The sequence below is a fragment of the Gymnoscopelus braueri genome (assembly GCF_963280865.1).
Source record: "Gymnoscopelus braueri genome assembly, chromosome: 1".
NCBI classification, from domain to species: Eukaryota; Metazoa; Chordata; class Actinopteri; order Myctophiformes; family Myctophidae; genus Gymnoscopelus; species Gymnoscopelus braueri.
This window is the reverse complement of record NC_137603.1, coordinates 45,720,060-45,747,496: the sequence shown is the minus strand read 5'-3', so window position 1 is coordinate 45,747,496 and position 27,437 is coordinate 45,720,060. Positions and strand designations below refer to the sequence as shown.

The 27,437-nt window shown below is 42.7% G+C and overlaps 3 protein-coding genes across 8 annotated transcripts in view; 2 read left to right on the top strand and 1 right to left on the bottom strand.

Annotated features, from left to right (window-relative positions):
- rps6ka2 (ribosomal protein S6 kinase, polypeptide 2) overlaps positions 1–7,782 on the top strand; it is a gene marked incomplete at its 3' end in the record, with an annotated part of 82,616 nt that extends 74,834 nt beyond the window's left edge. The window contains exon 23 of the mRNA XM_080433371.1: positions 7,655–7,782. Coding sequence (XP_080289497.1) covers positions 7,655–7,782 — 128 coding nt within the window. The remainder of the gene's footprint in view (positions 1–7,654) is intronic.
- A 2,297-nt stretch (positions 7,783–10,079) lies between these two features.
- immp1l (inner mitochondrial membrane peptidase subunit 1) lies at positions 10,080–26,196 on the bottom strand. 3 transcript variants are annotated; one of them, XM_080426601.1, is made up of 7 exons: positions 26,156–26,196; positions 17,968–18,078; positions 17,609–17,697; positions 17,279–17,405; positions 11,622–11,732; positions 10,594–10,676; positions 10,080–10,251 (listed from the first exon to the last, which is right to left on the bottom strand). In XM_080426601.1, exons 2-6 carry the CDS (start codon positions 18,070–18,072, stop codon positions 10,608–10,610), a joined length of 501 nt encoding a protein of 166 aa, XP_080282727.1. In that variant the 5' UTR covers positions 18,073–18,078; positions 26,156–26,196; the 3' UTR covers positions 10,080–10,251; positions 10,594–10,607. The 3 variants fall into 3 exon arrangements, with proteins under 3 accessions (XP_080282727.1, XP_080282726.1, XP_080282728.1); XM_080426600.1 differs by having other exon boundaries at positions 10,080–10,676; XM_080426602.1 differs by having other exon boundaries at positions 10,080–10,676; positions 17,639–17,697.
- Positions 26,197–26,892: 696 nt separating this feature from the next.
- elp4 (elongator acetyltransferase complex subunit 4) overlaps positions 26,893–27,437 on the top strand; it is a 69,798-nt gene continuing 69,253 nt past the window's right edge. For all 4 annotated transcript variants that reach the window (XM_080425520.1, XM_080425519.1, XM_080425518.1 and 1 more), the window contains exon 1: positions 26,893–27,084. In XM_080425520.1, coding sequence (XP_080281646.1) covers positions 26,898–27,084 — 187 coding nt within the window. In that variant the 5' untranslated portion in view covers positions 26,893–26,897. The remainder of the gene's footprint in view (positions 27,085–27,437) is intronic.

The following is a 27,437-nucleotide window of genomic DNA, read 5'->3' as shown; positions in this document are numbered from 1 at the left end:
TCAGACCGATGCCAAGTGGTGCTCCAACACCTCGGTGCCCCTGACCCTCAACACAGAAGCCCCCCAGGGCTGCATTCTGAGTCCCTTCATCTAATCCCCCGCGACTGCAATGCTTGGCCACACACAGCTCCAACTAGGGTTGCCAACTACCTGAAATTCAAATAATAATAATAATAAACTTTATTTGTATAGCACCTTTCATGACATGAATGCAGCTCAACGTGCTTTACAGAGCAAGACTACAATTACAGTTACAACTAATTTAACAATAAAGCAAAAAAGAAAAGCAAAAGCATAAAACAACATTAAAATAATAGCAAAAGGCAGTGAATCAGGCAATACAGTGAGGACATGGTTAACAACACAGAGATTTAAAAATCAACCAAAAAATCAGCTAAAAGCAAGAGTGAAGAATCCATATTCTGTGGGAGCATTAGCGAAAAATAGCCGATCTACAAAAATAGTAGCTCGGTTATTTTTGGCAATCCATTTGGTTTACACAGAAAAAAGCGGTCCAGGTACAGAGACAACTCCAGTTTAGAAAGTCTAGTGGGTTTAAGTGGTTAACAACCTGTATTATAGAATATGTATATGAGCTATTTGAACTTGTGTGTTATTGATTGATTCCCAAAAATAAGGAACAAAGTGTGTCCCTCATCGGTTCAATAAGGGACAAGCCTTTTTGTTTCCAAATAAGGCATTCCTTATTTCAAGGGACGGTTGGCAACCTTAGCTCCTATATACTGTAATAGTGGTCAGGTTAACTGACTGCATGACAGTGATAAGCCTGATCACTGACGATGATGGTCTACACAGGAATTAGGTTGAGAACCTGACATAGCGGTTCCAGGAGAACAACCTGTCTCAATGTTGACAAGACCAAAGAGCTGATTGTGGACTACAGAAATTCAGACAGAGAGTACACCCCCATCTACATTGACGGCGCCGCAGTGGAGATAGTCAGCGATTTCAAGTTCTTTGGCATCCACTGAGAAACTCACCTGGGATGTGCACACCGGCCATGTGGTGAAGAAGGCACAGCAACACCTCTTTCACCTCAGACGACTGAAGAAGTTAGGCATGCGGCCAAGGTCCTACGAGCCTTCTACAGAGGCACTACTGAGGTAGCCTGGTAAACACCCCCTCCCTCCGGAAATCTCATGCATTGCATTGCATTTGGTTTCAGGAAGGAGGGTCTGGGATTGCTCACAGAGTAAAGCTGCCCGAACCGCTGAGCATACGAACCAATCAGCGGCTGCTAGGGGCGGGATCATCCAATCACCTGCCTAGTAACTTGAAAAAATGAAACTCCGTCTGTCATCGATTCTGCGCCCGAAGTCTCAGATGCAAGTACGCTGTGAAACAAAATGTGTGTCGCAAGCTTCTTCCATTTGACGGAGTGAGGTTACTACTGAGGGGCATCCTGACCAGTTGCGTCACTGCCTGGTACGGTATACTGCCCTCAACTGCAAAGCATTCCATAGGGTTGTGTGGACAGCCCAGCGTATCAGTGGATATGAGTTCCTCTGTGGCTTCTCAATTTTAAGGAGCCCAAAGAAACAACTTGCCCAGTGGCTCGAAATGTTGCAGGGCCATCACTTTGAGGTGTGCCTTACTTGTTGGCAATCATTATTCGTTATTAAGTGCAATGGGTCATTAACCATGACAAGATTTCCATCTTTCCTTTGCATGACTTTAATCAGAAGAAAGTCTTAAAGTCTTCAATACAGGAACCAAGATAACCAACCATTTTTATCATGTTGTGTCTGTGGTTCCTCAAAACTAGTCTGGCATTGCCACACTGATCATGTGGGATCAAGTTCCCCACGATAACGTGGGAAACTTGTGAGTGATCCCACATGATCAGTCTGGCAATGCCAGGCTACCTCAAAACACCCCTATACCTTGTCACATCTTTGGTTCACAATTGTGTAAACTGTTGGTCATCTCTGAGCATTTGAGGTGGGTGACATTACCAGAACTCAATTCAAATTTCCCTTCCAAAGTCCCAGAATGAACACAGCACCCTCTTTACCAAATTGATTTCTGAACACATATTCCCATAATGACCATGTCTCTCAATCAGTAGATGGGGTTGATGTTTGGCTTGCACTGTCACTGATGTTGGCCCCTCTTGCATCTCTAACCATCAAGTCCACCCGTTTGACAAAGTGAAAACATCAACAAAAACACAAACAAAAACCTCCTCTAAGCTCAGGCACGCACAACTGACCCTGACATTCTAATTAGTTTTAAAAGTAATTGCTCGAAATGATTAGTTGAGTTGGGCCACTTTCCCCTGTTACCTCTGAATTGGAAATATAATTGTGGCAGACAGTAATTGGCCAGCAGTGGACTGTTGGTTATTGTAGTCTGTTGTGGCCGGCTGCGTCATTACCAAGCCTTGGATGCGGTTCAGCTTTTGAACTACAGTGACCGGACAGGAACACAAACACACGCACGCAATGCTCTGCTTCCCTATGCCAGTTCTGCATCACCACATGGGCCCCATGCCTATCCTGACCTCTCAATCTCTCTCCCTTTGCCTCATTCTTCCCTCACCCAACCTGATCCTTTCCCCTTCCTCATTCTTCCCTCACCATTCCCTATCCTTTCCCTTTCCTCACTCTTCTCTAACCCTGTACACCCCATCCTCTCCCCTTCCTCAATCTTCCCTCATCCTCTCCCCTTACTTGCTCTTCTCTTGCCCTGGCCTACTCCCCTTCCTCGCATCCTCTCCTCTGTACTCCTCGACCTTAGGGGCAGACGAGGAGCTGTAAGCTCTCACCAAGACATGTGAATAGAGAGAGAGAGAGAGAGAGAGAGATAGAGAGAGAAAGAGAGAAAGAGAGAGAGAGAGAGAGAGAGAGAGAGAGAGAGAGAGAGAGAGAGAGAGAGAGATCACCTCCCACCAAGATGGGTGAGAGGGCCATCCCATTACCACTCAAATACCACTTCCTTCCAATCAAACCACAGCCTGACATGTGCAGGTAGAAACTACAGTAGAAACTCTGGAGGGTAAAAATGGCAAAGAAAGTTTAGAAGTAACTGTCAGTAGGCCTCAGAGTTTCTATACTATACACTGTACTGCAGTATACAATGGATATCAAACTTTGTTGGTGTTAATTACTATGTATTTTGTTTTGTTATACTATGGATCTTTTGTGTATATTGTACATGGCTACAGCATGTGTGCGTCTGTGTGTGTGTCTCTTGTTGATGTGTGTGATGCATTGTGTGTGCGCCCTCCGTTATTGCCTGGATCAGTATGTTTGTTGTGCCGAGTTTCCTTTGCTAAATTGCCTGGAAGCCGAACAGCCCCCATCAGTAAACCAGGCAGAAAGGCCTGTGTATCTCACTACAGGGACCGTGCAGGACATGCCAGACACACACTCTCTCTCACTCGCTCGCTCGCTCGCTCGCTCGCTCGCACGCACGCACGCACACACACACGCACACACACACGCACACGCACACACACACGCGCACACACACACACACACACACACACACACACACACACACACACACACACACACTTTAGTTTCTGAGCAGCTTTGTTTTTATGATGAATATTGAATAATCAGACATAAATACTATGCATGCATAGTATATAGTAATATTGTTTTCTTAAAAGGTTAAAGCTCCACAGTACTGTATATTCCGATAGTAATATTTGCTATAGTGTTCAGTAGCAGGGATCTCCCCATCGCTCTAGCTTCAGCTATTTAGTAAACAGAAAATACATTTTCAGTTCGGCCTACAAATGTTATCCAATCAGGAGAGAAAGCCCCACAAAGATAATTTATCAGTTTCAATTATAAAGTGTTCCAGTTCCAATTTTGTCTGCTAATTCTTCTGTTTCATCACTTTCAATTCAACTTGTTTATCCTGTAAAATTTGAATCCTGACCTGAAAATGTATTTTCATTTTACCTCCCCTGTCGCCCGCGGGGAGTTACTGAACAAACAGTCTATAACAATGATTGCTATCTGAATATAGAGCTAACATAAATACTTACATAATCACTTACACCCCCTTTAATTTGAATAACAACCATTAGAACGGCTGTATCTATTGACGTGAACACACACTAAGTAAATCTAGTGAGGATGAAAGCAAAAGTGCAGTGAGTGGACACCTACACACTATGGAGAACGATGCAACACTGATTTTGTTTCAGGAAACTCTTGTGATGACAGTAACATTGTACGCAGAATAGTGAGAAGAACCAACAGCTACAGAAACGGCACATTTGCACTGTATATCTTCCAATTAACCTCTCTCTTTCTCGCACTCAGTTTTTCTCTCTCTCGCTCTCTGCTAAGCAAAGGGGGGATATAGGTCAGGCCTGTCAGACTAAGGCTGCCTTCCATTCCATCCCCCACACCCCTTTCTGCATCCCTTCTCGCCTGGGGAAAGAGGTCCCGTAGCCTTCCATTAGGACCCTCAGTGAGTGTATGTACAGTACAGCAAAGGCCCTCTATAGTGCGCCCCCCCCCCCATCTGACATGCTAACATCCTCACTTATGGGCATGGCTTACTTTGTCAGTACTGTAAAATCCATGGTGTTATTGTATTATTGACATGAACAGTTATTCACTTGATGTATACGCACTGGAAAAAAAGAAAAGAAAGAAAACAACAGTGGCGCAATGGTGAACATCACACCAAGTGAAAGATGTGCTGGTTACTGAGGGAGTAGCCTACCAATAAAGAAAGATATATAGAAAAAGAATAACCACACACACTCAGCTCCATCTATTCACATCACCAACGTTGAGGTGAATAAATCATCTACAGTATATGAAGCAGAGTATGCGGTTATTCATATTTTTCTTCACTGAATTAACATCATTCAACTGTCAGTGGAAGCCTCTCCATTTCCGTGCTGAGAAGAAAGTTCATGGCCATGTCTCAACTCTCCAATGAAATCCAAGAAAAGTTTAGTTTTGCTTTCTAAATGGGCTTTGTGTTGCGCTTTTTCTTTGATTGCTGGGCTGTGGTGTATTGACAGACTGATGTGTCTGATCATCACAACAAACTTGGCAGTGGGGAGTTCGATAGACATCCTATCCAGCCTCCGATACCATCTGTCTGGTATGGATCTCCAGGGGCTGACGCCTGTTGGCTTGGGAGATGTCCGCAAGCCTCAAGGACTGGAAGAACGCAACTGGAGAAGGTGCTTTTCAACCAATTCTCCCCCTTTTTTTGTTTGAAGCCGTTCAGTCATCTTCACACATAGAATAGGGACTACTGGAAGATCTCACTCTTTCTCGTTTTCTCTTTCTTTCTTTCTTGCTCTATCTCTCTCTCTCTCTCTCACACACACACACACACACACACACACACACACACACACACACACACACACACACACACAAAATCAAATGTGATCAAAAGAGTCTGTGAAGTCTTAATTAAAAAGTACTAACAAGCTTGATTAAAAGAAGATAATGAAAGGATCCGTCAATGAAAGGACCAATTCCCTCATCAGCTAACAGGAACACAGGAGGGACTGCCTAGAGAGAATGAAAGCAAAAGTGCATGGAAGAAAGTGTGTGAGTAGTTGGGAATGGGATGCAAAGGGAGAGGAAAGGGAACTGATGCGTAATGTGTTGCATGCCACTGGCACACTGTGATTTTGTTTATCGAGGGATTTCATAGCAAAAAGTTTTGTTTGATAGATGTATAGACATTCATTGGGTGGCATCGTTTCAATGAAGATCTGCTTGCTTAGAGACCTATGGAAACAAGACAGACATGTTTGACCATCAGGCAAAAGGAAGCAGACATGCATAGCGTTTTATTAGTCAGATACAGGAATGCTTCAGAGAGTGACCTCAGTTTACTTTTGGGTCAGGCTCTCTGCCATGGATATGAAAACAAACAAAACCAGACTATTACCAATGAGAGGCGGGCTCTCCTGCTCTCTATCCCCCCCCCTCTCTGTGCCCCCTCTCAAGTGCCTCTGCTTTCCAAAAGAATTCAATTAACCTGAAATGAACTAAGGGTAACAGGGTAACAGAAACAAGTTCTCCCTCACACACTCTGTCCCACAAACAACTCCACTCCACTCCACTTTCCCATTTACCCTCTGGGTATTTGTCATGTTTCTCTCTCTTCACTCCTTAACCACTTAAACACGATATACTTCATACCAGAGTCCTCCAGGGGTCTAAACAAGGCCCCACACCTTTTTCCCACTACACCAAATCACTTCGCCAAAAATAGCCGATCTACAATCTCACAACGTGTCGCGACGCATTGTGAGCTTGTAGATCGATTATTTCTGCAGAATGTTAAGGGTTCGTATGGTTTAAGGACCACCGGTGTCCTGGCATGTTTAACCCACCGACTACAACTCAAGGTATACTTGACATTACTGCCAACCATTTGCATGCGATTAAGCAGTCTATTTCAGTATGATATGAAAATCAACTTGCAAAGACTTGAAACTGGTTTGAGATACAGTGCAGAGCAATGATGTTTGTTTTTGTAGATCTTTATTTATCACCCATGGCTGCTCAGATGGTCATGATGAGCGCTTGGGGGGAGCAATTAGGGGCTATGTGTCTTGCTCAGGGACACTTCAACACGTATTACTGGGCAGTCCAGGAGGTGAACCGGCGACCTTCTGCCCTCTCTACCCACTATGCTACGAACACCCTAATCACCCTAATTTTGCCAACACTTCACAATTATTCAGGTAAGTTAATTAATGCTGGACTGTAAGACTGGAGAAAATGAAATAAATGCAATGTTGCAATTTTAATATAAAGCCATTAACGGGAAAATTTTCAGTTATCATGATTGTGTCATGTAAAAAAACAAACTGAAAAATATTTGACAAAATGTTAACACATAATACATAAGAGCAGCAACTTTGCAGTTTTATTGCAGCAGATCATAGACATAGACTACATACATCAGCACAGCTGTTTGTCATGTTTCTTCTCATGTCTACTTTATCTCTTCTTCTCGTTCTCGTTTATGTCCCCTCAGCGCAATGTTATGCCTGGTCATGTATTTGGAGCTGGGTAAACCGAGCGTGTGCCATGTACATGAACGCCATGCGGGAAACTGTAAATAATATGGAGGTCAAATTGAGGTATCAGGCACAGTCTGCTAATTTGCATTTCACTTTACTCACCTCTCCATCAGGCATCAACACCAATCAAAGAACCTGGGGGGAGGGGGGTCTTCTTAAAAAGAGAGATAAATAAATAATAGCAATACCAATAATTACTTTTTAGACATATATGTGAGAAACAATCCTCAACTTTAATAACATAAATTGTAATCAAGGCTTTGTGGCCACTGTTGCACTGGGGAGCAACCAAAGCGCCCTCTATAGGATCATCAAAAGATTATTTGTGTCAGCATTTCAATTGAGCTGTGTTGACATGCAGCAGATGAATATTAAACATTGAGAAATAAGATAGTGCTTGGAGCAAAAGCCTGCATAAATATTTTTCATATGCACGCATACACAGAAACACACAGACACAGACACGCACGCACACAAAGTCACACTCTCTCTCACACACACACACACAATCTTGAGATTCCCTCCCAGCAGGCACGATCACACTCAAGCAGAAGATTTAGTGTCACAGGGAGCCATGTCTCTGACCCTCTGGCCCCCCTCTAGACATGGGAGGCAGCTGGACAGGGACCCACGGCCGCCTGCCTGGAACTCACTCCCCCTTGGGGAGCTCTAAGGAGCAGAGTCCCCCCTCTTCCTTGGAGAATGACCAGCTGAGCTTCCACAGTAAGTAGTACAGTACAGTACAGTGTGTGAATACATGGTCATCTGGGTCTAAGCACAATGCAAAGGCCTTAAGACCACTTAACCCATTAAGACCTGAGGACCCGATTCTACAAATGTCTTTTGAAAAACGTATTTTACTATATTCAGTGGTGCTCAAACTTTTTCACGTCCAGGACCCCCAAAACTATACGTGTTTGGCCACCGATCCCCATCTGAAAATAAATTGTTCCAGGGACCCCCAGAAGCAAAGGTTTGAGTATATATATATGTATATTAAAAGTTTGCACAAAATGTTTCTAAAATAGCAGATCTACAAGCTCGCAGCGTGGAACGAAGTGATGCGCTGTGAGGTTGTATATCTGCTAAAACACTAAACACTAAAACACTAAAATCTAAAATGACACAGATACTTTCCCAGTTTTAATGGGTTAAAGCTGCAATCCCTAACTTTTATGTCCTACCCATGATTCGAATCCGGTTCCCGCACACGAGTGCCAACATTTCTACTGCTGAGCCAATACAAAAATTCTGTTTGGGCCAAGCCCCCAGAACCCAGTGGTTGCATTGAAGCGCATTGGACATGCTGGCCATTCATAGTTACTTACTACAGCTTGAAACGGCTTGGGCCACTGTACATGGGCTTGGACCAATGGGCTTGACTCACAAGCTTGGACACGGAGCTGCGCACCTCTGTGACGCAAAACGCGTCACCTCTGTGATGCAAAACGTGTCACAGTGGCCCCAAATAGGCCTCACCCATCACACTTTCCAACCCGGAAGAAGGGGTGATTTTCTCATGCGCTGGGTGAGCAACTCAATGCAAGTGGATGGGAGGGGATTTCTGGTGCCCTCTATTATTTTTAAATCTATGGTTTGGGCAGAGGATATGTTGCGCGTTTGAGATACATGCAATACCACTTCTAAACCACTAGTGGTCCTATACCTGACACACAGGATTAATAGATTCCTCAATAGAAGAGCAGGGGGACCAACTACAACCACCACAGTTGTGTTAGTTATATTGTATTAACATGCCCTACCATATTGGTCAAAATAATGTTTTATCTACAAAAATAAGTCATGGATTGCAGCTATAGCGCTCTGTAAGCATGCAGATCTGCTAGTTTTTTTACATTGCCGCCTATGACGACATGCCCAAGAGAGGGATGCCAGGTTAAAAGTTGTTAAACATGCTTCTTGGGCTTTTTGTGGGAGTGAGGTGGTCAGGCCAAACAATGTGATGTAATAAACAACTTTGTTTCTTTTTGCCTGGACTTTTGTGATATTTCAAACCATCGCGCTCCTTGTCCCTGTGAGAAATGGAAGGGTTGGCCCGGCCGTACTACATACACGCAACACACTATTCGGTGATGGTGAGCGTTGCCTTACTAAGTGCTTATGAATATTGCATGGTTAAATGGGAAATGTTAACATTCTTTCAATTGCTTTGGCAGCCCAATGAAATATTAAACACCAAAAGAGCTTTTGTTTTATTGTAAGAGTTAAAAAGGGGGGTAAACATTCAATTAATAACTTGTGTTTTTATTTTTTATAAGACTCGTCTTCAGAGGCTGAAAGTTGTGAATCCAATATGATCACTGTTTTGATGCAAATCTGCTAACCTACAGATTTCTGGTCTAATTATAATCCATAACTGGATAGAGGCTAAAACATTAGTTGTGTAAATTCTAAAAGAAGGAACCAACAACAAGTAAATTGTTCAAAAATTGTTCAAAGTTCAAAACTGATTTCCTGAGTGAATTCTAACATACAACCTCAGAGGGGAGTAAACCGTAAAAAGCTCTGTGTGAAATCCTCCATTTGTCAGTGTGTAAAAATGAAAATGGACCATTTGGTTACATTTGTACACTCAGAGTTAAATGAACACTCAGGATTTTCCAGTGTAGAATCATCCCATTTATGCCTCTCTCTGCCATTACCAGCTCCAAGGAGAGAGACACAGCTTTACTCACCCGTCATATAACGCTGTTCTTACAGTTCTAGAGCAGTCTCAGATGATAAGTACTTGTAAGTTATGAAATAATCAAAATCAACCTCCTGATGAACTACATATGGCCAGATATTTGGGTCTGATGCCGATCCCGATTTCGGAGAGTCGTAGACCGCCAATTACTGATTTTGAAGAAGAAAGTGGAAAGTCTTGAAATCAATTTGAAAAACTTTCTACAACATTTAACTCATAAGCAAACAAACAAAACAAAACAAAACAAACATTAAATTAATTAGTAATTAAACTTCAATATATGAAAGGAACATTTAACTTTAATTATACGATGAACACGCAAACAACAACAAAAAAATACATGTGGGGCACCAAGTGGTTAAGGCTAGTACCACATAGGCTCTGATGCCTGACAGCGAGTCCCGGGTTTGATTCCCGGTCCCGGTGGACCTTTGCTGCAGTCACTCCCCGAATGACTCTCTCTCCCAGTTATATCAATAAAGGCAAGAAAAGCCTGGGAAGAAAATACACATCAACTGAACGTTGTTTAATTTAAACACTAGCAGATCTACAAGCTCACAATGTGTCATGATGCGACGCGTTGTGACTTGTGAGATTAAATATCTGCTTTTTTTTGGGTAGAAAATTCGGGACACATCAGCTGCATAATTGGTGCAGATTATTCTGCAGATAACATCCAAACTGGTTGGGCTCTACTTCAAAGCGACACCTCCAGCATCAGGGCCTATGCCAAACTGCCATTGGCAGAATATAAAGTTACCAGATAAGGAACAACTTGTTTATTATAAACAGGTGCTTTATTCAAAAAATATTACAAGCAAAGGATCATATTTACATAGTCAGTCTGTATCAGTCTGTTTTAACGATTCGTCCTGTTGGGCTTTCCTTGAGAGCACCAAAAGCATGAGGAGGCCAGAGCTGGTGATGACACAAACATAGAAACATTGGGTTAAAAAAGAAAATAAGAAGACAAGTAGCTGTAATGTATGTATGTATGCACTATGTTTTGTATATTGTGTTTTATTTAGGGCTGGGCATGTGGACAAAATCAAATATCACAATGTGTTTCACCAAATAGCTCTACAGTATTAGCTGGTAAACCATCCCGGTCGCATTAATTCACATTATCATGCGTCTTTGCAGACCTAATACGGTATATCAATATTGTGACTATATATCTATTTACATTTTCTACTTGAGTTGTAAGCTTGTAGATCGGCTATTTTCGCTATATTTTACAAGTAAAAAGTATAAAATAAGGCTTAAGTGATTCAAACGAGGAAAATACACTTTTTTGCCATATCATATTACAATAGACGATATCTAGTCTCATATCACAATATCGATATGAATTAATATTGATATATTGGTCAGCCCTACTTTTATTACTGTTCTAACAATATAATTTCCTGGATGCAAGAGCTAATGTGCATTTAAATGTAGTGTTTGACATAAAATATCGAGGCAGCCATTGTCATAGTGGAGTTTCCAGTGGAGTGCTGCTGTCCAATCAGACGGACAGAAGGTTGGCTGACCTGTTTCCAGGGTCATGGTTGCTATGACATCCAGTGATATGACAACACAGCAGAATGGAAAGCTAGACAATATGGTGTCCAGGCCTTGGTCAATCAAACAGACTTACTTTGAACTTCTAACTGACTCGTGTCTTTGTATTGTGCTTCAAAATGTCCATACTGGGCCAGGAGCCAGAGAATCATTTAAAATTTCAAAGGACTTTATTAATTAACTGGGAAGTGTCACTGTACCCAATATGTGAGGTTTCACCAAAACTGCTGGCCTAATGTTAAAATCTGTCCAGTATGAATGAACGCTGAATGGGAGTGAAGCTAGCGCCTCTGTTACCTTTGTGCAAACACGCCCTCGGATGAGGGCATAGGGAACTGGGCCATAGCTTCTGGAGTCAGAGGAATTCCTAATGTTATCCCCTTCTAGCCATACATGGCCATTTGGAACCTAGAAACACCATAACAGGTCAAATTGAGAGAGAGATAAAAAAAAGAGTAGACTTCCACAACGCTTCGAATGGAACACATAACACCGTTCACAGTTTGTAACATTGTTTACATGTATGAGGAAGGCCCTATAATCTATTATGCAGTGAGAATCCGCCCCTCCACCCTCCAGTCGCCTCAGCCATTCCTCCCCTCCTCACCCTAACTTAACGTCAACCTCTCTGTCCCTCTTTAACCCCATTCGGTCTTAGGAGAGGGGTCATGGGTAACGGGGCAGGGTCGGGGGATTTAGAGGAACTTCAAACAGGGTCATTAGGCTGTTGGCTGAGATCGGTGCCCCTCTTACCCAGGGAGGGTTAGAGCCAGGAGAGGGGCTTGAGAGAGCCAGAGCTAGAGATGGAGGGACAGAGGGAGAGAGACGGAGAGAGACGGAGAGAGAGAGAGAGAGAGAGAGAGAGAGAGAGAGAGAGAGAGAGAGAGAGAGAAAGAGAGGGAGAATGGGAGAGAGGCCTAAGCTTCGGCTAGCAGCAGTGTCCAAGGGTCTCCACAGCGGTCCGACCTGCCAGTGGGGCGGTCATCCGAGCGAGCTCTAATCCACAGTGACACCAATTATGATTAATCTCATCACTTTAGGAGAGTAGGCTTGTCAAGGCCCTAATTAAGTGCGCTGTCCCCCCTATATGTGCAGACAGGATCAACAACACATTATATTGTCATAATGGGCATCACAATCCGAGAGTCTATTTTTGTGTTGGCTAACTTTTTAACGGCCAAAGTCTTCTTCTTGGAAAAAAATGGGAAGAGCAGAAAGGAAGAGAATCTCATCTGCGTTGAGGAGACGTCACCAGACATCTTTGCTTTTGTCCGCATCACCCCGCCCTCTGATTAGTGTGTCCGGTCCCAGTCTGCGTGTTGCTGTTTCGTTTTCATATTGGATATAATTGAGACGGATGACGTGACATAATCACGAGGCATTGACATGTTGACCTAACACGAGGTAAACAACTCGCAGAGTAACGACGACACAAATGAATATCATTAAAGGAGTCATCTGAGAACCATATGTCAGCATGCTGGATTCCCACCATTACACCTCATTAGCATGGTAACATATGCTGGCTCCCAAGCACAGGAAATAGAAACACCACCGTTTGTCATCTGTCAAACCAGAACACTCCTGTTTCTTAACAGCTTCAATTTCTTTGTCCCCATAAGAGGTTAGAGTTTGTATTGAAGACATTTTTTAAAAGGTGTCCTTTCCATGAATGCTGTGATGGTGGGTACAGCAAACTATCTGCTAGGAGAGGAACCGCATAGGAAAGCATCTTAACATTAAATCCCCTTCCATTCAGGGTCTGATGGGCGTGAATCTGCTAACAAGGTCAATCAATCTGATTGACTCTTGGGTCAATCAAGAACTGACAGCAACAAACTACTCTATGATTGATTTGTGGTCTGTCTCATAAATCTAATTAACCTATGGAGAAATGTTAACCTCTGGAAGGACATGGGGAAAGGAAAGATCAACCGGGCAGTGTTTCAGAGCAATTGAAAAGCTTACTGTTCGGAAGAACCGTGAAAACCAACCTGCTGTAATGTGGTCAGAGACAGAATGAAAGCTGGTGGATATAACCTTGTAGGTCTTAGATGTCTGGGGTAAAGAAAATCCATCAGAGGTCAAACACAGAATTCTATTAGATATAATTGAGATGGTGGATAAATGGCACAGTGGCCATACAAAGTACGACTCTATGATGTCTTTCAAGGATGTGGGTTCTTAATTTAGTCATTGCCAATGTCCCTGTCCTGTGGTCCCTTTTGCTGCCAACCCCCCTGATTGTTGGCCTACACTCTAATACATATGGAGTTGCCAGCCGAGGTTCTTCTCCTATCTCTGTTCAGCGAAGCAGCCCAGGCCAAGTTCATCACTGCTGGGAAGTGAACCTGTGTCTCTGCAGTGGTGGGTGAGTGTTTTACCTCTAGGCCATTGGGTCCCAAAGTGGAGACCCCCAATGGTCCTTGAGGGGGTTCCAGGGGTCCCCAGCAAAATTAGGAACAATTTAAAGAACAATTCTACAAGCTCAGAATGCGTCGCGCTGCGACGAGTTTTGAGCTTGTAGATTTGCTATTTGAGGACAAGGTTGAGAAATCTTCTTTTTTGGGGGCCCCTGGCACAAAATCTTTTCATGTGGGGGTCTGTGACCAAATTACATATCAATTTGGGGGTCCTTGACATGAACATTTTCGAGAATCACTGCTCTATGCCACCCAGATACCCCTTCAAGGATGTACTGTAGTTAACCGCCACTGAAAACACCTGCAAATTATTCCCTCGGGTTATGAACACTCAAGAAACCACTTGATTTAGCAGGCAATATCACTTGATATTGGATGATGATAAGCCGTGCAGTGATGGACAGGGTGACAGAGGAGATACTCCAATCATTCTGTCATTTCACGATGATGCACACGGCATGGGCATGCCCTCTCCCTGACTGCCTCCTGAGTCACTGCAACAGAATGAGCTCAGCCAGCTGAGCTGTAATCAACCGACATTGTTTCCAACCACACAGGGTTCCAGGGAACCAGGCAGGCCCGGTGCCCGCTTGTAGGATTTAAGATGTGGAGCTGTTTTGATCGGCCCTGCCGGCGGCTCTTGTTTGATGGATGGTTGTGATGGAAGCCATTCTGCGGTTGCAGGTTGGGCTGGCATGAGGCTTTGTGTACCTGTCAAAGACGTGTCGAGGAGGACTGAAATTGGAGCTCACCTCACTGCGGAGGTGTGTTGTATAACAGACGCGCCATTACAGCTCTCATTATGTTAACATGATTGAGGTGGTGAGCTGCTATACATTTACCTGAAGCACATACAACTGTACAGGATTCTTCTTTTACCATCTCTATCTCCTATGTGGTACTGTATGTGTGTGGGCACATCCTCCCAATAGCTCTCGTTAGCTGTCTATAGGCTGTGATATTGGGGGATCGAATGACTCTGTTTTGACACAATATCTCAGAGAGAGAAATGATTCCTAAAAAGGTGACAGGCCAATTAGTCTGTGTTGATTCTCTAAGGGCATAGAGGACCTGCCTGTCTGTCAGGACAGAAGAGGAGGTGATGACAGGGTCTAACACCAGCCTCCAGAATTCATCTGCAGCCCATCACAGGTCTACCCACAATGCCTCACACCATCCTAACACACCCATACAAACACATACGCATACACACACTCACACAAAAACAGCCCAGCTCCCTCAGGGAGGCCAAACATTTATGTGTGCAGCTGGTATTTTCTCAGTTATCTCATATGCTGTCAAACAGCGCCTTCATTTTCATTAGCAAGCACACTAACCCTGGTGACACAAATTTCAATCTTGATGCTAAAAAGAGCACAGATAAGGCTATAATGCAAATGCTACAAATATCTCAGGTTTGGGTGCACTTGATGATTTTTTCCAACATTCAGCCTGCCTTTCTTACAGTCACTGCAAATCTTTTATAAAATATATTCTTTCAGCTACAGTGGCATCACGCGTTACGTATAAATCATCTACCATCTAGTTGTAGGCACAAAATAGTTCATAGAAACAAAGCAAACAGGTGCTTCTTTCTTTGATATTTTATACATTTTACACCGATGTCTGAATTAATAATCCCCAAGAAAGGCCATCAGCTGAGTTAGGGAACCTTTATGTTTACCTGATAGGGACTCCTAGTAGTATTTACATTAATTCCTTCCTTTAAATATGTCATTGTTTGCTGATGCTACAGGTGGCTGTTATTGATTACCAACGCCATTGTGTTGATGTTGATGTTCTACGTTGTAAATATTTGCACCTGTTGTAGACCAGATGTACTTTAATTCTTGCTATCCCAAAACAATTGACTGAGTGCCCCTATTTTCCCCCACATGATTTATTTATTTCTGTCAACCTGGTGTCCCTATTTTGGGGACATCTTTATAGGCAAAAGGTTTAGAAAGTGCATAGTCCTATTTATAGGGCTATGCACATGTGTCATGTTTCACTAGCCAATCACAGTCCTGAATAGACTGTGATTGGCCAATCACGGTGCAGGGTTAGGGGGGTACACTGGTGGCCAATCACAGCGCAGGGTTGGGGGGGGTGCAATGGGTGGGGGGGGTACAATGGTGGCCAATCACAGTGCAGCGAATGTCGATGTCCAAACCTCACATATAGGGGTGGTTTCACCGCCCAATCACCGCCCAAAAAATCACACCCAGTGTGAAGTGGGCGGTGTGGTCATCACAGTGGTCATCATAGTGATGGAAGCTCACTTCCAAAAAAAAATGATTTTTGGAAGTGCATAATCCTATTTATAGGTTATTAATGTCATCATGTGTCTCGCTAGCCAATCACAGTGCTGAATAGAGTCAGCCAATCACAGTACAGCTAGGGGTGTACTAATGGGCCAATCACAGTGCAGGAAACTAATACTAATGAGGTGTCCCAACCCCACTTACAAAAATAAGGCTTGGGAACTCAAAAACGAATATATGGTGGTTGTTGGCATTCCCTGCACTACAATACTTAACCATAATTTTGTGTTACGGATTTGGCCAAGCCCTGAAATATCCATAACTGTATTCACATTTGACTCCAGTGGAATATGGATCAAACCTACAACTACGATGTTACTATTACCGGGTTTCACACTCCATATACAGAGGTGAAGCCCAAAGCACAGGAAACATCTTTGCTTGCTATTTCATTTGATGAATGACACTTATAGGCTTTGGCCTCGAGTATCTTGTGTATTGCTGAACCTATTCAGTATCCTATCCATAAAGTCTGAACAATACACAAGATATGCTAAAACACAACTGTTGTTGGTGCACATATTACACTCACACACACACACACACACACACACACACACACACACACACACACACACACAAAGACAAAAAAGACACAGACACACATACAGTACCTCCGCCCACCCATCAGTCTGTCCATTCGTCTGGCACTAACTCTAACAGGCTTCAGAGAGATTGCAGGCCTGAGCTATGGCCGTCTGGGACGGTAGTAATAGAAAAGCAATGACAGTGGTTTCACCGGCAGAACCCATGCTCAGCTTTATCACTGTTCTGAGGAAATATAGTTGTTGTCAAAGGCTGATATTTTGACCAGTGACACAAAATGGATGAGTGTGGTCCAAAATGCAAACAGCTATGCTTATCTATAGGGTATTCCAGTACACACAGGAAGCGAGAAGACCAGAGGACAAACACAGGAGAGGGTTTGCATTATGCATGGAGACACCGTCTGTCATTTTAGTCAAGTCTGAAACTAACTATCAAGTGCTTTGTAGCAGACTAAATTTTTCATTCAGTCTCTGCTTTGCTGTATCCTTTTAACTTCATTCATATAGAGGCTATGAGTTGCTGTTGCAGACCAAATTGTAAAACTGCATACAAACCTTGGTAACTTGGTAAGGTAAATAAAGAGATATACCTGCGTGTGAAATGCAGCTGAAAAGTGGTGAATGGTGTTCAATGTGGGCTTGCATGAGCGAAAACTCACATATGTGTGCGTCTTGAACAAAGCCGCGGGGCCACTTGTGCAGACTTTGTCGCCTTCCAGTCCAATGACTCTTTTACAAATGTTCATATGAGGATCCCATGGGCTCTTTGCAATTATTATATCACCCCTATAAAGAGAAGACAAACATGACCACTTGTTTGTTAGTTCATAAAATAAAATAGAAACTACATAACTGTGTGAAGTATTCAGCTGTTCACAATTTAGTCTGCATTAACTTTGTACATTTGAACAACATAACATTAATATATATTTAGACATGGTTGCCATGCGTTCTCTTTGTACACTGAAGATAGAAAGTTTGAAACCCACTTTTCAATTCTGAAAAGATGGCGACTCAACCTTTCTGAGAAGACCACGTCGTGGCTTACGATGGTGGGCTCCATGGATGGACCAGAGCACTGTGAAAACAGAGACAGGGATAATGATGATATGAATGCCCAGGGTTCTATTTGGATTGGGGGGGAATCCATGTCTCTGCTTTTGACAAACTGAATTAATTACATGCATTGATAATATCACAATTTAACAATTTAATTAAAAAGGTATGTTAACCACATTAAACATAGAATCCATGGCAAGGGCAAATTTGTCTAAATGTGTTAAGATAAAAAAAATAACATAATACAAATAAAGCAGACATTGATGAAGCCGTTTCAATAAATACTGACCACCACAAACTCTCCAATATATTCGAAGGCACAATGCCCGATGCAGCCATACTGGATCGTGTAGCCCACAAAGCCCAGGGTCTTCGATAGGATGTTGCGAAACATCTCCACCTACAGTCACAAAATGCAATTATTATAGGACTCCAAAAACATACAATAGCTCTTCCATGTAGCGTAGGGCTAAGTCCTTTTCCAGGACTTCTAAAAAAAAACTAAAGCTGGGGGGGGGTCATTTGTAAAGGTGAGGACATGGTTGTCAGAGACGGCCAATTACTCTGCTAGGGCAGCCGGACGCGACGGTGGCACTATCCATGGTGTTTCATTCTCAGGGGCTCAGCAGCTAGTTCACACCAGAGTACCTTCCTGACCTTTGATCCCTACATGAGATGGCCCAATCAACACCTGGCTCACAGGTGACGGACAAAACATGGAAGCTGTGACACTTCCAGCCAAGCAGCTCCATGCTGTCTGCAGCTGATCTCTAACATTGTGCTGCCGTCCCTGCAGCCGGAATCATCGGGGTGGTTATCAACTTCTGTCAGTGCCATGGAAACACAATGAGGGGGTTTTATTGACCATGTACACACACAGCGGCCTATTCACACACACACACAGGAACAACAGAAGATATGCACACACGCGCACACGCACACACACACACACACACACACACACACACACACACACACACACACACACACACACACACACACACACACACACACACACACACACACACACACACAGGATAGTGTGTCTTCTGAGCAAACAACCCTGCAACACTCTGGCTATTGACTTTTACTCAAGCTGCAACGTGCCGGATGGAAGGAAGAAAGCAGACAGAGTCAATCTTTACATACTGCCATGCACAGCATATGCACAAACACAACCACAACACATGCACAGAATGCCAAGGAGGCTAGAATGGACTGTCAGAGCGACGTTCAGAGGGTCCTGTGTACAGTAATGAAACGGAGAGGATTAAATGTGTACATGTCAGGAGAAGTTCATATCACACCCAGGTACAGAGGTAGTGCAGACTTCCAGGCTTTTGGCTTAGGCCTGGGTCCTGCCGGCCGGTCCACCACAGGGTAATGAAATCTTCTCTTTCTCTCTCCCCCCCCCATTCCTTCTGTCTCTTTCTCTCTCTCTCCATGCCCACCATCCCTCCCATGGTATTATTAACCAAAGCAAGCGGAGCGGAAACCAAAGCCCCAAATCCTCAGAGCTCTGGGAATGACTTCCCAAAGATGGACACGGATTAGAGCCCCAACTTCTCCCTCTCCGCCCCCACCTCCACCTCCACCACCTCCTCCCACTGTCTCCCATTCCGTTCCCCTGGTCCCCAACAGACTGGGTGTCAGGTGGCTCTCCCTGCCCTGCCAAAGGTGTTACCCCTAATCCCATTACCCCACCCCACAACACACATACAGGCATGCACATATGTATCCCCTCACTCCATCCATATTCCATAACTGCCAACTGTCCATGTAAATCTATTCCATTGTTAACATGATTCATAACTTTAGGCGGCTCCGTCCATCCCTTGATCCAAAAAAACACCAACTTCTGAATGTTCAGTTTTCATCACTGTGAATGACAATGCTCAAGCAGGTAGAAGGGAACATAGTATAAATACGCACACATCACAGAGCCCCAGTCCAGCTGTAGCCTGCTCTCCGTCTTCAATGCTCTCCTCTATGGAACTATAGACTCCATCGTCCTCCAGCTGGTCCAATAACACTTCTGGCCCTATAATACCTCTGTTGGGGAGGTTAATGTGAATCTTACGTCTGAGCTATAACTCTATTTCTCATCTCCCTCCTCCAGTACCTCGGGATCCCACACTACAGTGGTGCGCTATGAAGCATGATCTCGCACACCTTCTTCCTTCTCCCGGCGGGTCAAAGGATCAGGAATCTTTCCCCTGTCCCCATGGCTCTTATTCCCAAGGCACAGTGTCCAGCCTCCCACACAGCTGCCTTCATATCTCTGTTTCAGGCCCCCCAATCCTGGGTGCATTCATCATAGGTAGGGATTAAGGGACTTTGCATAACAAGATCACACGGCCAGTGAGTGATATCAAGAGAGAGTCCATATGCAGCCGCCTGGTTTTCCGTGGCACCCTCTGTCATTGATAGTGTGTGTGCACGCGCGTATGCGGTGTCTGCAGTCTAGTGTGGCATGTGCGCGTGTGCAGCGACAATAGCTGTGTATGTGTGTGCGTAAGGCTGTGGTGGCTCATTTGGGATTCAGTATGAGGTGGACGTCCACACACACCTCTGATTGGATCTCTATTACCTCCTACGTCCCCTGTGTCGAGCATGAAACAATCCCCACTATCATCTACCCTAATACCCTGTGTGTGTGTTGGGCAACGCTACCATTAATTGAATGTCGTATTACAGCTGTAAATTAACACAAAGTCTCAGTTAATCCAGGATTACACGGCAAACATGTTCATGGGAAAACAAAGGCGGTCAGTGCAGCTAGTCTCTGCAGAACCATCTGTGTCCACTGGCTTCCTGCAGCCACAGTACCGCGCGACAGAGGGGAGGACAGGGGGGATCCCAAATGAACGGCTGCCAATGGAACCACCCTATTGTGTGTTTAACACTGTGATCCTCTTACTAAGGGAGCCTCATTCACTCGCACAACACTTGGCAATCACACAAGTGAGCTGAATCAATAGTCACAATTTATGAATTGTTGATATAAACAATACAGGAGACATACCATACATATATATCTCTCTCTCCCTCCCTCTGTGTATGTATGTATATACATATCTATACATCTATATCTATATCTATATATTAAGGACAGTAGCCAATATGACAGATGAACTCAGTTCATCTGTCATGATTCAGTTACTGAATCATGACAGATGAACTGAATCATGATAGATGAATTGCACTATTATTTGCACTGTTTTTAGTTAGACTATGAGCCTGTGAGCTTGTAGATCGTCTGTTTTCGCATTTCTTGCACACCATCATTGTACAACAAAGTATTGTATAATACAGGTCTTGTAGTGGTTAGTCAGACTAATCGATTTATACAAAAATCTGAATCTATTCATTCGATGCATTGATATATAGGAAATGTAAAAACATTTACACAAAAGAAAATGCACTCTTGATTATTCAATTAACCTACATGAGCAAGATTAAGTTAATATATATATATATATATATATATATATATATATATATATATATATATATATATATATATATATATATATATATGTATTCAATTAACCTACATGAGCAAGATTAAGTTAATATATATATATATATATATATATATATATATATATATATATATATATATATATATATATATATATATATATATATATATATATATATATATATATATGTATTCAATTAACCTACATGAGCAAGATTAAGTTAATATATATATATATATATATATATATATATATATATATATATATATATATATATATATATATATAAGTATGTAATAGTAATGTGAATGTCTGTTAATCAGGTATCAATGAGGCAGCAGTAACTTAAAAGTAATTGAGATACCGTTCCCCCGTACCCAATGACAGCTCAAACCAACTAAAGAAACAGTATGTAGGCAATGAATGAGGTGAGATCCACATAAGAATCACTGCTCCTGCTCTCTGGAGGTTTGACTCTGCCATTTGTCGGGGAGCGCTAATTGATAAACATGCCCAGTCTATTAGAACCACAAAGGGAATCTCAATTCAAACAGCTCACAAGGGCCTTCGCTGTAGTCTCCTTACACCCCTAAATTAGGAAAACATGGGCTGAGAGAGAGCAGGGCCACAGGGGGGCTAAGAGGCTTACAGGCCCCTTGTCAGATATGCTCCTTCTCCCTGAGGATCCCAGATGGAAGGGAGTCTGGAGGAGGAGGCAGAATCCCACCTCTGATGTCTTCCCCTGGACAGCAGAAGGCAGTGGAGGGTGGGACATCAGTCCTGTTGTGCAGAGCTTGATTTGATCGTAATGTGAGCTATACAAGGAGGGGACGTATGGCAACTTGGGGGTGTCCCTTTGCAACTATCGGTTCAATCAAATATAATCCGGCTGATTTAGATACAGACACCTGGCTAGATGAGGAGTGACAGATGTAAAAGTCCCATTCACAGACTGTGCAACATCTAAACCCCCATCTCTGCTAGGCTTACTCTCTAGCAGAGGCTTAATTGAAGCGACTGATCTCCACATTGCTCTTTTCATTGTTGCTAACGGCAACACAGCCGTGTAACAGCTGAGCGGAGTTACTATTTGAGGAGCTGGGGTTTAAACCTGCAATCAATGGGTCAGCCAGACCAAATAATAGCCAAGTGATATGAATACAACTGCTATGAACTGAAAGGGAAGTGTGGGCTGACTGCATCCCCTGACAATTACATAGAATGGAAAATCAGCGACTAAGCTTTATTGTATTGAGCGTAGGTGCATGTGTGGTGCTGGCACGGTGTCGAGAGAGTTGACAGATCTTATCGGGCCTTGTATTGGTTTCACAAAAGAGTTTACGTTTGGGCCTGGTCAGCCCATAACAAAGCATAATATAGATCAACACCAGCTAATGACAGCCACCTCAACTTAAATGCAAGTCTAACATTTTGGAAGAATAGGGTCCCGGCTTACTTTATGCTTAACATGCATTTTATTTATAGTATTTGAGACATATCTGATAGTCTAAGCTAAACAAAGGTCCGAGCAGCTGGCTGGGAATTGAAAGGAAGCAAAAATATAGCTAGTCATCTCGATATTTGCTAAATGGAAATAGCCAAATCCTTTAGTCAAAATTAGCAATGCCCTGAACAAAAACCAATCCATTCCTGACCTTATTGTACTTTCACCCTTAGAATATTATGTTTTCCTTTCAGTGCTAACAAAACAAACGCGGTGCATGTTGATGAAAATCTTGCATCCCCCGGACACAAGACGTCAACTGCTTCTCCAAGGTCCACAATTCTGGCTGCGTTAGACTAGAGAAACCAAAACAATCTGAACAGGAAAACCCTGACATGTTTTGACTGGTGGCATTATATAGCACAATCAGATATGTGGATCGATAAAACTGACATAACAGAAAAAATATACAGGGACAGATGACACATTGAAAAAAAGAATATTTGTTATTTCTTTGCTATTACTTTAGCATGTTTATACTAACACTGCATGGAGCCACACAGCCCGGGGAGTTAAATTGGGTTTTTCAGTGGAAATTAGTACTGTACAACAGAAGCGGTAGAATTCTCGTCCAATGTACTCCAGTAGCCCACACGCTCGGTGCTCAAGCAGGCTAACCCCCATTCTGAGATGCAGGCCAGTCAGAGCCTCTTATTTGTCTCTTAGGCTTTCCACAATGCCCACTGTTGTCAGTCGCGATATATTCCCTGGGTCTCCTGTCAGTACATGTAAAACTCAAAAGCGCTGTCAAAACAACAGGACTGCCTCTGCTGAGAGCGTTTGTAAAGTGAGCAGTTGGGCTATTGCTTCCTCTGGAGCATTACTGTACCCTGTGTGCTGCCTCAGCCCCCGGCCTGGCTCACATGAGGATACTCTGAGAGCGATCAACTATTAATCAGGATTAATCCTATATTAAAATTGTCTTGAGAGCCGGCACACATCTGACGTAGGTAGACAGACAGATACAGAGACCTCCATATATGGGCACAAAAGGGACACAGACAGACAGACACTATGACTCAGACATATCGGTATAACGCACCCGAACCTCTAGTACTAATTCTGAATGTGAGAGTGATTGATGGTGGTTCAACTGGACTTTGTGGAGCATGAACTGTAAGATTGTTGCATCATCTGCTGGCTTTTATGCAGTGTCCAAAGACACTGCATAAAACTGACTATGTAGTATGTATAGTAGTTATAATGTGCTGCTCCGCTGAGCTTATAATGCATTATGGCCAGCAGCACTTATAATACTTCATAAACCTTGTTATAAGTTGTTATGTAAAATTGAGTGTTATAACGAGTGTTATGGAGCCTTATAAGAGCATTATAAGGCATTATAAATGTGATTATAATGCATATAGACCCAACCTTTAAGTAAGTGTTACCCGTTACCAATGTATTAAAACAACAATACAGATGGTCCGATGGAAATATTCTGGGACTTGACAAATACAGTATATTTTAATTAAAACATAAATAAATCAGAACCACATAAAGTGTGTATCAGAGAAAGAATCCCCCAAAATCAATGTGTCACTCTTACACTGCTACCTTGCTGGACATTTGATTGGGTTTATCAGCAATAGACTAGCAGTGAAACACAATGCTCAAACTAATGTTTACCTATGCAAGCACAGTTTTATGAATGAAATTGAACCTGTAACCATGGTTACAGATACTGACATGAAATAAAACAGCGTGTGTGCCAGTCAGGGGGTGCTGGTGTTCACCACTTCACCTAGCCACAAGCTAGTAGGTGGGCTTTCTGTGTTGGGTTTCCCCCTTGTGCAGTTTTCTTCTCATTCTTTTTGGAAATGATGCGCAGGGATTTAGCTTGTCAATCACATTTTTCATTCACAGCTATCATGTGAATATGAATCTAGTGCAGTCGATTGAAGAATATTCTACAACGCAAAAAGAAAAATCTTCTATTGATCCCTCTCTGAGGGTGCGATTTCAAAGCCAGACAATGGGCTCATGATTTCTTACCACATCATAGTATAAAATAAAGGTTACTGGGGAGCGGTTTTGCTCTTATATTGTTACTAGAGGTTCACCTACGTCGCACCGCCGATCCGACTGATATGCCCACATATGGACCTGCATTGGGAACTCCTTATATGGTTATGGCTGAGTCATGGTGACATGAGTATGACGTCAGAGGTCCGCCCGCTGGCCGGCCGGCCTTCCCTCCCTTATCTTAATATAGGATGTTACTTTATAAGCTACGGTATACAAAGTCAATTGCAATTGTAAACCCAACCTGCCACCCAAATTTTGCCTCTATATTCTTTGGACGTCTATCTATAAAGAGGTGCAAATCTCAATGGGAAACTTCAGCATTAATAAATGCAGCACTGCTAAAATTACACAAATGAATTAATGAATTAAAATGTAAATATAGTCATTGTACAAACCAACACTGGCAGAGCCGCAGAGCAGATGATGAACAACTATACAACTATATAAGATGACATACTTATTGTATGTACTTACTGCAATTGATGACCTAGTTGTTACTTTACATAACACTATGGACATGACCTAAAGATGTACACTATAGTTTGCTTTCATTCATGTACTACGTTTGCATTCATTTCAACAGAATCTGTTTCTCTGTACATACAGTACAGACCTGGATACCTGGATGAACCTGAGCTAAAATATAAAAGAGTAGATTAGTATTAAAGCAAAGAATAAAACTGAAGAGAAATCTATGGGACTTTATTTGTGTGGTCTGCTCTCATATATTTGTCAAGAATAAACCGAAAAGGCCAACACACTCACACTGACATTTATTTTTCTCATATTTACTCAATATGTTATTCTCTGACACCGTTTCACCATTTCTCATCCCTATAGTTATTTTTGAGTAAATATGAGATAAATATGAGGTACTGTGTGCAGCGTGAGAGAGGACATTGGGCAAGTTCTATTACTGTACACATTCCTCTATCTTCAGACCTGGTTTGAGTCTGTCAACCTAAGCTACTGATAGTGTCAGGTTGTGCCTCAAGTTGTGAAATATCATGCAGTGAATTAGAACACTGCTTCGCAACATGATGGGGCATGAGGTCCTTGTTGTGGGGTTCCAGATTCAGAATGATTTATAGTTAGGTTTAGGTTTGGTTTAGGTTTTGTACACTCTCAGTAGAGTTACTGTAAATCTGAGTGTACAAATGGTTTCTGAGTTAGAGTAAACAGTAATCAAACATTTCATTGTGGCAAATTAGTATAACATGCAGTTCTGTGGCATAATGCATATAAAAACGGGGGTCCTTGAAGTTAAAAAGGCTTTATACAATCACTGCATTCGAAAGGTCATCAGAGTCAGACGATCTTTCTCGGTATGGGATTCCTGGCTGTCATTAGTTCACTATCGTGTAGGTGGTATACGTGCACAGATCACCATGACTAAAGCAGGCATATTTCCAGCTTTACTCATGTATATCTAATCTATTAAACATGTTATTATTACTCACCAGTTCACCAGGCTTTACCTAAGCAGCACCACGGGCAGAATGACAGCTCCGTGTAGCATCGTAACGTTCTCTGTGCTCATTGGTCGAGTGCGTGTAGTCCGCTAGCCATGGATACGCAACAGTAGTCTGTCACGACCGTCATGGATGAACTTCAACCTGGTGTTTGCACTTACTCTATTTACGACCCATACATCTACATAAACGTTCAGATTTCAAATATAAAGTGCTTTCCCCATGGCCACGGATATTGCAATTATGTACGGGCCTACAGAAGTACCTGTATCTTCCGTATTATTCGATAAAAAGCATTTTAATCCGATTGGAGGCAATCTTTTCATAGAGTTATAATGTAGCAGAGTGCAATACACCTCCCAACCGATAGGGTCACGTAGTTGAAAGCATTTGGAAGAAATGTGGAGAAAATGGCAACCAATCGGATCAAAACACTTTTTTATTGAACAATACGGATGATACTGGTACTTCTGAGGGACCGTACATAATTGTAACATCTGTGGCCATAGGATTTGCACTTTATATTTGAAATCCGAACGTTTATGTAGATTTACGGGCCGTAAATGGAAAAAGTGCAAACACCGGGTTGAAGTTCAGCCATGACTGTCATGATATCACAGTCAAGTTTCAGGGCTAGTAATCCGCCTTCTGATTGGTCACCACGTTCCAAAACATCAACAACGAGCGTTAGCACGTTGCTTCCTCCTGACCAGGCAGCAGGCAGTGTGTCATGGCGGCTCCCATGGACAATGTGGGGAAGATGATGAAACCTCCTCCAGTCGAACGTTCAGCAATGCCGACTAGTTTTCAGAAGAAAACCAGAAGCAAGTTAGTTTCCATCCCCGGCACCAGGCTGTCGGTTCAAAACGGACAGTTAATAGTGTCCACGGGCGTCACGTCGCTCGACTATTTGATAGGTCAGTGTTGTTATTGTTGTCTGCTGGTTAGCGCGTAGCCATGTATGTATATATGCAAGGCATGTATATTTAGCCCAGTGGTTCTCCAATGTTTACGTTTCAAGGACCCCCATAATTGTGAGAGTGTATAGATAGATAGATAGATAGATTTCTTTATTTCTGTGTCATGCACCCAAAGGTGCCCAGCCCACATGGACTTACAGGGCACAACATATACAATCATTGCATCATTGCATGCAGGTGTACAATGTAAAACAAAATAAAAAAAAATGTTTTTCAAACTCCACTTCAAATATACAGAACATTCTGCCTTTCCCCCAAGTCTTACACACAATCTGCCTAAAAGAAAATAC